Source organism: Oreochromis aureus, linkage group 14 (assembly GCF_013358895.1).
Source record: "Oreochromis aureus strain Israel breed Guangdong linkage group 14, ZZ_aureus, whole genome shotgun sequence".
NCBI classification, from domain to species: domain Eukaryota; kingdom Metazoa; phylum Chordata; class Actinopteri; order Cichliformes; family Cichlidae; genus Oreochromis; species Oreochromis aureus.
This window is the reverse complement of record NC_052955.1, coordinates 24,216,307-24,229,137: the sequence shown is the minus strand read 5'-3', so window position 1 is coordinate 24,229,137 and position 12,831 is coordinate 24,216,307. Positions and strand designations below refer to the sequence as shown.

Sequence of the window (12,831 nt, the reverse complement as noted above, 5' to 3'; positions counted from 1 at the left end):
ATAGAAATACAAATTCAGATCAAATCATTGTAATTTTCTAAATTAAAATAACACACACATATATTAATGTATCATTCATCTATATGAAGTATACATTAAAAATGCACTTCCACAGCTAATGTTTAAAATTATTTGTTCAGCAGAAAGTTCTTTTTAAAATCAGATTATTTCATAATGTCACCATGAACGAACAAACTATATTAACCTACAGCTGGCTGACTAAATCCCCTATCTGAGAAAAAAAAGGAAGGAATTTCACACTGGCTGTGCTGCAATATTTACACAATATAAACAAGAACTGATCAACTGTCACACAGCATCTGTGCAAGTGTCTTCATTGTGTGTAGATGTGTACATAGGAGCGGTACAAAAGATCACACCCAGGAAGCAACTAAAAGGTATGATAGAAACAACACATAATTTCTTATCAACATCTTTATTTGAAGTTTTTCAAAATCACATAAAGTATGAAAAACAATACTGTGATAAAATGACACTGAATGCCCATTTCATACATGAGATGTCCAGTACTTAACATTGAAAATCAAGCATAAACAGACCAACCGTTCTGAAGACTTTTTTTTTTGCTCAGTTCAGATCAAATATTATATTACAAACAGTTTTTCTTCAAACGTCATGTGTAGCTAGGTTGGCTAAGCATTTGATCTTGACCTTCATTGTTAGTGCCCAAGGTCAAAGTTGACCCAGAAAAATTATAGTATATATTGTTTCAAGGTAATAGGTTAAAGGTCAGACATCGGTGTGTTGTTATAACAACAGGCTGATGTAGCATTTTATAATAAAACCAGCCCAGCACCAGCGTGATGTAACAGAAACGTCATAAATTACCAAAGTTTTCGTATGACCACTTCCTTTCTGTGGGGATTTGTGTTCTCTGAAGCTCTTGTTCAATTCACTTACATTCAGTTCAAGTGAAATAAATTCAGTTTTACTAATATAATACCAAAACAGAACAACAGCTGCTTCACGGTGCTTAAACTAAAACATTCAATGAACATTTAACAGTATTTCACCAAACCCTTATGTTGTCTCACAGAACACAGCACAGCACTGGAAAACACTAGATGTCTTTCTGAAGTGATGTAATCAAACTTAAAGAAGTGCTTCCTCCTTTGTTATGATCTTCAGTGGGATGTGCGAACACAACACAAAGCAGGCACCTAAACTTTGGTCCCACAGAGGTTGAACCGGTTGGTTATAGTGGTACATGCTCACTGCAAATTGTTTGTTACTCTAGTAAAACAAAAGCCCTTCGTGATGCTTGGACATTCTACTATTCATCACACAGTCATGGAGTTCCACAGGGGTCTGTGCTTGTATCAGTACTTTTTACATTATACATGCTTATACATCGTTAGGCAATTTAAATAAAAATGTAGGACTGCTTTCTTTCATCTACACAGTATCTCTTAAACGGAAACTTTCCTATATAGGAGTGATGCTGAAAACATAGTTCTTGCTTGCATTTTTTTGTAGGCTGGACTATTAATTCAAAACAGTGGCACAAGAGCACTGACAGGGACAAGAAAAAGAGAAAAGGTTTTTTTCATTGACTCCCTGGTGAATCCAGCATTGTATTTAAAATCCTTCTCACTTATAAAATCTTGACGAATCAGGCCCCAATCATATCTTAAAGGCCTCAAAGTACCATATTAAGAACCATGACTCAGCTATCTTGCAGTAGGCTCAGATTGCTGTGAAACTCCTTCACTACTCACGTTCCTTAACTCCCCAAGTGTTTACATATCACTGCAGCATATAATTACATTTTCGCCTTCTCTTTCCCTGTGCGTGTTTGTCCCTTTTGTCCTATGCTGTCTTTTTCTTCTTTTCTCTTTCCTCTCACCCCCAACAGGCCACTGCAGATGGCAGCCCTATACCCAAACCTGGCCCTGCCAGAAACCTTTTTCCTGTTAAAAGAGAGTTTTCCCTTACACGTGGGGTTTTCTAGTGCTGTAAGGACCTTGCAGTATAAGGCCATGTTCACACTAATATGTTTTCGTTTGAAAATGCCTCTTTTTCTCTCCGTTTTGGCCTTCCGTCCACACTGAGACGGCGTTTCCTGTGAAGGAAAACGCAGCGTTTTGAAAACGCTCTCCAAAGCGGATACATTTGAAAATGCCGTTTTCGCGTCGCAGTGTGGACACTGAACCCGGAGCCTTTTCGGACACATTTCAGTCACATTTCAGTCATGCAATGCAGTCATGTGACCAATTAAACTAAGATAGCAGAGTGCATTATACAGCAGTTGTTTTGTTTGCGCTCAATTTGACAGCCCTATTAAAGATTAATATCAGTTTGTACATGCTCCAGATAGCTTTTCTTCAAATTCTTTAATTCTCACTCGCTTTTGCAACTTTGTACTTTTGTGTTACTCGCAGCAACAACTCCACCTCATTGTTAGTCCATTTAAAAAACTCTGTGCTTTTCCTCAACATTTTGCCGCGACGTTTCAGAGAGCCGGAAAGTAAATAAACGGCAGACAGAAATGAGGCAGGTCGAATCGTCTTGTGTTTCATGCATGTGCAGTACTGGACCATAAGCGTTTTCGGCCCTTTCAATGTGGGCGCACAACTCTGTGAAAACGACTGAAAACGATAGTGTGGACGTGGAGCGTTTTCAGACGAAAACAATGGATGAACTTTTTATTAACAACAAGTAATAAAGCACTATGGAAACACCTCACTACAAATGAAACTGGGAACTTGTAATAAAGTGATTATCAGTGTTGTTTGGCTCAGTATAACTCCTGGAAATGTTTAAGGTTAAGCATGTTTTATGTCCTGTGAGGACCATAATAGCTTTTAATTAACCCCAAAACACAAGCTTATGTCTTGATTTAAATAGCATATGTTATTGGACTCAATTATTAAATCAATCAAATTATTCAAATTGTATATCATATTAATATATTTATTTTAAAAGATCTAAAGTGAAGTTATCCTAGCTCGTTATTTTCTGTACACACATACTGTGGTCCTTTCAATATGGAAAAAAACTTAAGAAATGTCTACATCTGTACTCGTGTGTTGCTTTTCATACTTTAAGACTTCAAACTTCTTGTCTTTGTAAGACTTCCTCCCCGTAGTTAAATAGAGGAGGACAATGTCGCAGAAGAAGGTTCCCTGTTGAAAAGAATTTTATTCAATTCTGTGATATATTAAAAAAATGCTGTTCAATTCATTTAATAACATGTTGATTTAATTATTAATGATACTCACAGCTCCCATCACAGCCAGTCCTGAACCAATATTGACGACCAAGGGGACAATGGCAAACTTTCCGGCCTGTGGAGGAGATCAGAAACCCAAGAGATGTTTTTAAATGTGAGTTTATTACAATTTATTTTTGTTCAAAGACCAAAGACTGCAGAGCTCTTTTCAAATCATTCCTAATAACTCCTCTCCTAAGAAGATAGGATACTACTACTACTAATAATAATGGTATTTGTGGTGTTATATGTATTGCCTTTATTACATAAATTATCTTACTGTAATGCATTGGCACCATTTATGCATTCATTCTGTCTCTGATGCCTTTTACATACCTTCCCATGTACCAGGATATGAAATCGTATGCCATAAACTTTGTATAGAGATCGAGAGCTTTCACCAGCAGCATTTTTAAAGTATCTTGCATGTCTGTTAGAGAAGAAAAGAGAATATAAACAAAAATAACCTTTAGATAATTGAGAATGGTTATGGTTCTTTATTCCTTTGATAAGTTGTAAAGACAACATACCAACAAAGATGCTCTGCAGTGAGCCTCACCTGAAGTTAAATCCTGCTGCGATGCTCTTGTTGGAGACAGTGGCATCCAGGCGAGTGAACTGGTACTCTGGATTACAGTGAGAGGTGCCTTTGTCAAGGTCACAGTCCCACTGTATCACAATGCCAATAGCACCACCCTAAAAAAACAGCCAAAACATGTTTATTCTAAGATTTTTATTTTTATACATTTATTCAAATTTGTGTACCTGTATGCATTCCACTAGTGGTGTTTTACCCGTGTTCATACTCAACTGTATAGAAAACATTTGTTAAACATTAGTTACATCCTGCTAGTACCAGATCAGACCCCTTTAATCCTTCAGGACATGAAGAACTAATTCTTCATGGCACTGAACATTCCACAGAGAGTTTGGTCCACCTGACATGATAGAACCACACTGTTGTCATCTCACCATATTCCACAGGTTCTCTGTTAGCTCTTGTGACTGGAGGTCATAGTAGTTAAGTGAACTCTTGTCATGTTCAAAAACAGTTTGAGATCAGGTTTTGTCAGACTTTTGTGACATGGTGCTTTATCCTGCTGGAAGAAGCTATCAGAAGATGGGTACACTGTGGCTTTAAAGGAATAAAACTGCAGAAAGTAATCTTGATCATGTCTTAATTCCTAAATGCATTGACTTGCTGCACTGAAAAAACGGGATTGGCCAGCTCTTGGATTTATGTAAGCAACTTGCGTGTATTTAACACAATTGCCTCATGCTTTAAAGTTAAGTGTAACTATATAGTGTAGAAACTACATGATATGCAGAGAGGCTAGATTAAATTGTTCATATCATGTTCGAGTGAAGTAAGTCAATAACTTTCAGTCTCATACGCTTTGGATCGTGGTTTCAGAAAGGCATCCATCTCAGTCAAATCGAGCAAATTGGGTGGTTGTTACATTAAAAACTTGTAATTTAAACACAATAATATCATGTTTCTATAAACGTAATTAAATCATGAAGGATCTGTATGAAATCCAACAACTTGTTCTTGTTGAGATGACATGATACAATCTAGTAAGAGTGGTTAGTTGCTGAACTCATGAAATTCACAAGATCGCACGAGATGTCAAACTGCAGGAAAATCACTGGAGTTATAAGAGGCAGACAATTACACACACACCACGTGTATGCTATTGCTATTTATTGTGGATTAACCTGTCAAGGACAAAAACGTACAAAAAAATTCTGCATCAAGCCTTGAAATCATAGCTTTCCTACTTTTGTTAAGTCTGGATTGTTGGCATGGTGGTTAGTGCTGTTGCTTCACAGTAAGAAGATCCTGGGTTCAAATCCACAGTCTGGCTAGTTTGCACTGGTTTCTCTCTGGGTATTCTGGTTTCTTCCCACAGTTAAAAGTCATGCAGTTGTTAGAGTTAGGTTAATTGGTGATTCTAAATTACCTGTCAATGTAAGTGCAAATGGTTGTTTGTGATAGACTTATGAGTTGTCCAGGGTGTACCCTGCCTTGTAACCTATCACTTCAGGGTTATTTCCCAGCCCCCCTGCAACCAGGATAAAGGGGAGGATGGTAGTTGTTTAGATCCATTCAATTTTTATGGTAACCAGACTCTAGACTTTGTTGAACATTATATAATATGAAGAGAACATGTAGTATTTAAGTGACCAAGTAGTATTGGGGTAAAAGTTATTGAATAGTGTTGAAATAAAATGACAAAATTGTGAAGGATTAAAATATTCCAAGAGCTCAACTTACTTCATCTAAACATGTTTCAATCGCGTTTTATGAACACAAAATGCACAGGTTTATTGAATATGAAAAAGTTGTGTTGATTGAACTCAATTGTTTTAAGTTTCTGCCAAAGCAAAACATTTGTGTGCAACCGATGTCCACTATTGAATCAAGTAAATCCAACATGGCCTTTTTTTCAGTGTGCATTGTGATTGACAGATTAGATATTTGTGTTAACGGTCAGTTGAACAGTTGTACCTAATGAAGTAGGAAACATGAGAAACTTTGTTCAGTGCGACACGTTTCGGTTGTCTCACAATTTCTCCCAAGAACAATGAGCAAAGGTCATGATTAATAACAGTAACTAAAAAAAACCCTTTAAGTCAGGGATTCAGTCATCATAATTATTTTGGGGTATAAACTCTGTGAAAAATACAATGTAATACTAACAAGTGTGGCCATGTCCTGGAAGTTGCATCCAGCTCTTCTCGTAATGTCTCCCAGGCGAAAGATGGGGCAGTAGGGGTATTGTTTCTTATCATATCTGCATTTCTTCAAGTAGGATTGATCAGTTGTTTTGAGGATGTTGGACCTCAGAGTTAAGAAAAACACATATTTATCGATGTGAACTGCTTATTGCACACAGCAATTCCCAGCTAGTCAAAAAGTACAAGGAGATGTTGTTGTAAATGTTAAAGAGGACTTACTTTGAAAATGAGAATTTAGGAAACTGGATGAAATTCTTGACGTAGATGGTGAAGTTTTCAGCATTTTTGAGCAAAGGCTTTCTGTGAAAACAAAATGTTAAGTAAATCTATTTTTTTGTGAATAATTGTATAAGAAAACAATTAAAACAAATCAAAAAGTCAAACCTTCCTGTAGCAGATATAGAGGGATTGTGATTGAATTGCTGAGTAGAAAATGAACCCATCTATGATCCAGTGCTGTTTAATGTGAGCTGATACAATACTGTTATAAGACTCGGTCATGAACCTGAGTGTCTCAGTGTAGGACATCCTCAGTTTAGATTTACTGCCAAACCTGCTGTGCTGACCTGATAAATGACAACTACACATGATTTGCCTGAATGTTTGTGCATGTTAGTGCAGAGAGAAAGGAGGATCGGTCATTGTCCTCACTGTGGTTTGATGTCTTTTTCAGTAGGACACCAGCCAAAGATTTCACAGGTCCCATTGGAGTTTTCATTATTTCTTATGCATTTGCCGCTCATGACTCCTTTAGACAACGGACACAAAAAGACAGTTTAAATACATCTAGATGATCATGTGAAAAGATGATGCATTTGAGTTTCAGATTCAGACATGTTTCACAATACTGATTTAATATTAGGATGTTTCTTTCTCACCATGACCAGACTCCACCATCTTTCCCTTTTTACAGTCCTTGTTAACACTGCAGCGAGCATTAGCCACTTTGTAGCTCTGAGAACAAAAAATGATAAATAAAAATGTAAATGTAAGTCAAAAATAAGAGATACAAAGTCGGAATTTACAAATACAACACAAAAAGTCAATTTCAGTATATTTAAAGCAGTCAGAACTTGTTAGTATCCAAGAATATCTTAATATAAAATAGAAGATTTCTGTATTCTAGCAACATGGTGAATATGAAAGTCAAATGAAGTTAAGGGTGTTAAATGGATGCATGTCTGTGCTTTTTTTTTATGATAGATTAGAAAATTTCTATTTTACTAGAACTTGACCATTAAAAATGGCACATGCTGCATGATACCAAAAGGCTCCCCTGCAAGCGTGAGATAAGAGCAAATTTTTATGGCTGTTTGTTTGGCTCTTTTTAGCCGATGACTATCATTCAGGCAACCAAGAGAGTCTTTTGGGTTTACATACTGTATATTGTGAGCTAAAATAAATCATGAATAGTGACACACACACACAAACACACTCATATGATGATGATGGAGGTGACAAAATGGGTTAAGAGGTGTGAGGAAAAAACTTCTCTGCTACCGTGCAAGCAATATGTTACCATGCAGGAGAGGAATTACAGGTCAGCCACAAACCAATGTGCATAAGTTTAAACACATCACGCCGTTGTCAGGTGGGCCATGAAGCACTGGAGGAAGCCTCCACAGTCTGTTATATTCACATGCAGAGTGATAAAGTAGTTTCATAAAATATCATTCTTCCACATTCTGGCACTTTATGATGTTACTTATCTCATGTAATCACTTATTGAGAGTTTTAAGGTTTTTCCCTGTAAGTAACAGACAAAATGAAACAAATCCCTAAATAAATAGTGGACACTCTCTTTACAGTTAACATCATTTACTTGCAACACGGTATGACACACTCTATCTGACCCGTACTTGCAAGAGGAAACTGTCTGTGGTGTGGTGCATGCTAGAAAAATTGGGCTGGCAGGTGAAAGGTTAAAGTGAAAGTGAAATCAACAGGAGAGGCAATATTTCTGTTGTCAGTAAAACAAGGGCACGTTAGAAGAATTGTTTTATTTGATGGCAAATGTTTCTTTGGGCCAGAGTCTGTCAAATGACCTGCAATTACAACTGAGACAACGACCTGATCATCACCGCTGCCATTCATCAAATCCGAAAACAATGAAAACACCTCTTAGCGTGCCGTTTCATATAGTTAAAGTTAGAAATACCACCACTGTGGTCTATTATGCCCAGTCGGTGATTTAAAGTGAAAACAAAATGTTCTCACCTCAGCACAGTAACCCATCTTCTGGTTTGGTGTCTCTAAGAAGCTGGTTACAACAAACAGAACATCTTCACCCTGAATGACAAAAAGAAAATAACAGACAAGATGTCAAAGTCTCATCAGCAGTGCATGGCTTTAATCTGTCTGAAATATTAAAAGTGTTCTCACCTGTGGGGGGATGACATACTCCTCAGGTCCCCACACAAGCAGACCAGATTCACTGGTGTTGGTCACCGCAGTTCCCTTCACTTTAGTTATGACAGAACTCTGGATGGCATCTTCTATCTCCTGGTAGCCTTGCTTGACTATGAAAACCCACCTTTAAATCAAAGCAGAAATACCCAGTGTTCTCGCAGTGCTTTGATAGAAGCTTTGGTGCAAACCTTATGAAAATATTTTATATTCTTTTGCCCTTTTCAGCTGTTTTTTGTGACATACAGTATGCAGTGAGGGGTGATACTGCTAGTCAGGGGTCCCAAAGTGGTGGGCTGTTTAGTCCACACAACATTGTTCCCACAGACAGAATAAAATACTTTATTTAGCAGATGGGAGCTTAAACTTAAAGCTTACAAATACTAACCTCAAGTAGCATTTGGGTTTATTGAATGTGGGACCAGTGGTTCTCAGAGGACGTGCTGTGAGACAATGAGAACGTTCGGAGGACACCTGTGTGTTTGAGGCTGATGAAACAGCAGTTTAGATCACCACAATGACACAATCGGGGAGCACACCAATGTACCTGTGCAAGCTCTCACTGACATTTTCATACATTGCTAAGCCACCCAGCAAATCCACACAACCATTAGACTTCATGCACATAGCCCAGACCTCTAGACACTATACATGTCATGATCCTTGGTTGTTGTGTTTATGAAGTTTTGGACTTTTAATTAAAAAAAAAAAAAAATCAAATTCTTGGTTTGCTTATAGTGTTTATATTTACTTTATATATTTTTCCTTACTGTATTTACTTCTTGGTTCTCAGTTGCACAAGAGTTTTATTCATCCTGGTCAATCATCTTGTGTCAGTTCTCCTGTATTAAATTCATTTGTGTATCTGGGTTTCTTTTGTTTAATTGTTATTTAATCAACAAAAAAATATCAGATGAGATTAGAAATTCTCTTTTACAAGGATGTCCTGGCCAAGATGAGAAGCAGCACAGTGTGCAAAGTACAAAGCAAGCCAATTTATATACCAGTGCAACAATGTATAAAATTATTCACATTTACCAAAAAATATGAAACAATAAAATACATAAAATTCATTACAACATTTAAAACGATTTCAAAGTCCACCCATTTCAATTTTAGAGGTACATTTGGTGACTAAAACCTCTCCCAGTGTTTGTTTGAAACTAGATAAAAGGATAAAAGATTCCAATCTCAACTTGAGCCGCAGATCATTCCAAGACCACAGGCTGAAATAAGACAGAATTAAATTTCCTGACTCTGTGCTCGTAAGGGGCACTTTAAACCACAACCAACTACTGGCTCTGAGATTGTAGGTGTTCTCCAGGGCAATGAAGTTGGTGTAGTTTAGTTATCGCTTCTCACTTTCTGCTTTATTTTGATAGTTAATTGTCCCTTGTGCTTTTCATTTAGTTTTGCTTTGCCGTCTCACATCCTCCATGATTTAGGCTTCTGGTCCCAGTCTGGTCCCATGCCTCAGTTTAGTTTCTTCTCTTAGGCTTCTGTTTTGCCTTTTGGACTTTTTACAACAGCCAAATAAAGCAGATTGTTTTGTTGTTAACCCCTGCATGTGTTCTGTATTTACATCACAAAACAGTCTCCCAAATCAGCAAACTGTGACAATATACAAGCAGTCTGAGCGGCCCTCTTCCATGTTGACCCACATCTCTGACGCATCTTTTAACCAAATAAGTGAGCCAGCGGCTGTACACGACAATCAGTGGGTATTATTGGGGTGGCCAGTAATGAGCAGTTCATATACCATGTTCAATGAAAATCTATGATAAAACATTTTCCACAAAGTCTGCACAGTTTGAAATCTCCCCACATTTGCAATCCTCAAAAATGATTCCTAATAAGAATTTTTAGTTGCCACTATATGATCTCACCTTGTGTCAGATCATTTGGAGAAGGACCTGCTGTTTCATTGTGTTCAGCTGTCCTCATTAACACAGTGTAATTTCTTAATCACATTTGAACTAACAGGGGTTAACTAACCCATTTTCCTATTTTTTCTAAGGGATAAAAGCAGCATCAAAGCCTCCACTATTAATACAAACAAAGTTTTGATTAAAGCCCCCCCAACATTTAAACTCAGTTATTAAGATAACTGTTTTGTAAAAATTGTTTTGTGTAGACTTATATGCACAGTTCACTACGTTCTACCCACATGACCGCTAAAGATTACTGTGTGCAGTTTTCGTCTGTCATCGATAAGCCAGGAATAGGCCCCTTGTCTTCCGCCCCTGTTGTGTCCCAGGCAACACCTTTGAATTGTGTCGGGTAAAGCGAGACGCTGAACCACATGCCACAAGTGCGCGTAGGTTCAGGCAAAAAAATAAAAAGTGAAAGAGAAACTTTATGTGGTATTTGCTCAAATGCACAGCAGGTCATGATCCTGACATTCAGAGCATTTTATTTTTAGGTCTGTTTACTCATTTAAAGACTAAAAGCGTGTAACGAGCGAATAGCTTACTATTTAATACAATCAAACAATGAATAGCTCATTAAAAAATTTATATTTATTTTTTTTAGTCTGTTTGTGAACCCAAAAGACATACTACAGACAAAGCCCAAATATTATTATATTTGGTCAGTGACCTGTTTTAAAAGTTAACCCATTAAGCAATAACATATACAGGAAATTATACGTGGTAATGCACTTACCCTATTATGTAACCAATGACAGATAACTGAAAAAGTCTGTGCAAAACTCCGACTGCCTTGTTTTCTGTAACAATGTATTTTTCTGTTTTGTAGTTCAGTAAGGAGTTGATCGCGAACGTGGCCATCACGCAGCTCTTAGTCTGCAGTTTGATGTCAGTGTTCACACGAAACCTGGTGATGGAAAGATTCTTACAGCAAACAGCCCGCGGGAGGTGAAAACACACCTCATTGCACAACCACCGCCTATCTCCAAGCGTACATGAACCACAGTTTGTATTTAGGTATTACTGTTGGACTTCCCTAAAGTATCAAAGGCAGAATAGAAAAGGTAAAAGAACATCAACACGCAACAATTAACTGTAAAAGCAGATTAAGGGAGTCTCCTATAAAATGCCTGATTAAAATCTGTGTTCAGTATTACGTTTGTTAATCTAGTTACCTGTTTCTGGTTTTAAACTGCATTGGCAAATGGATTTGTTCTTTTTTTATTTACTTATTTATTTTAATATCATATATGCACTGATGTTGTGTTGTTTTATACCCACCTCCCTTTTAACTGGTTTTCTGTTTATTTAACTTGTAATTTAATCATTTATAATCCCGCCTTAATCGCCCACTAAAATATAAAAATGAAATACTTTGGATTGGCAGATTTGACAGACCTAAAGAACTATCTATCAAAGACTAGACTGCTGCGGCACACTTAAAAAGCCCATGAAAATCCCATGGGGCTCACCCAATCTTAAATCTGCACCCTAAGCAAAATATACAGGAAAGCGATGTATTTTTATTGAAAAAACATTAACTGCACAGGCTGTTGGCTATAAACTGACAAGTCATATGCAAAGTTGGAAGGCCAACGTTTGACCGACCTGCCACTGGGACACAAGTGACCACTTTCTATTACCAATTTTTATTTATTTATAACAAAAATATGTAACTCTACCTACCTGTGAGTAATTTCCAACTAAATTTCTGTTGTTACAATCCAGTATCACGGAAAAGCGTATACCGTGACCATATCACGAGAAGTTGCATTACCAGCAGGGGGAGATAATATATTTAAAGCAATACAGTCATTGGTTTAAAGCCAAGAACTCGCTAGTGAGCAAAAAACGAGTGCAATCCAGAGTCCTTAGTGTCTGACACTCTTAAGCTGGGCAACATTTACATTTGAATGTGTTAATAATGTATGATTAAATGCTTTGATTATTTTCATGTTGGCTTGAAATAAAATATCTCCCTCTACTGTTACTGCAACTTCTGCATGCATGTCCTCAAATGGAGACGACCAACGTGCTAGTTACACGTTTTGCCCCGATTCTGGGTTTGTTATTGCTGCTGCCCACCTGGACAACATTCGCAAAAGGCTCGGACCACACTTTGGGAATAAATTATTGAGATCAGGGGTGTCAAGCATGAGGCATCAAGACCAGAATCGGCCCCAGAATCCAATCTGGCCCGGATAGTTTGGCCGGATAGTTTTGAAAAATTTGAAGAAGGGGATAAATTTGGGACTTTTTACTACATTTTTGTATGTTTTACAGATTTGGCTACGAACAAAGACCTCCCCCGTGGTCATTAAACAATGAAATCACAGAAGAGGTCCTGTTTTTTACAATGTATTTCCAGTACCTTCGCAGCCCACCAAGCCCAGACTCCCACAGTCAGCCCACCTTTGCAGATCTCAATGCTTATTGATAGCCCAAACCTGCTGGAGCAAGGATTGTAGCTCTCATGGTGAATGGCATAATGTAACCTAATGGTTAATATTAAGATGCCAATAC

At 37.5% G+C, this 12,831-nt stretch overlaps 1 protein-coding gene across 1 annotated transcript; it reads right to left on the bottom strand.

Annotated features, from left to right (window-relative positions):
• Positions 1-2,452: 2,452 nt before the first annotated feature.
• Positions 2,453-11,203, bottom strand: LOC116334909 (P2X purinoceptor 5-like). Its single transcript, XM_031758452.2, has 11 exons — positions 11,045-11,203; positions 8,357-8,507; positions 8,192-8,263; positions 6,853-6,928; positions 6,626-6,722; positions 6,194-6,274; positions 5,937-6,078; positions 3,792-3,928; positions 3,569-3,662; positions 3,243-3,308; positions 2,453-3,146 (listed from the first exon to the last, which is right to left on the bottom strand). The coding sequence occupies exons 1-11, from the start codon at positions 11,167-11,169 to the stop codon at positions 3,021-3,023; spliced, it is 1,167 nt and encodes a 388-aa protein (XP_031614312.2). The 5' UTR covers positions 11,170-11,203; the 3' UTR covers positions 2,453-3,020.
• Positions 11,204-12,831: the final 1,628 nt, after the last annotated feature.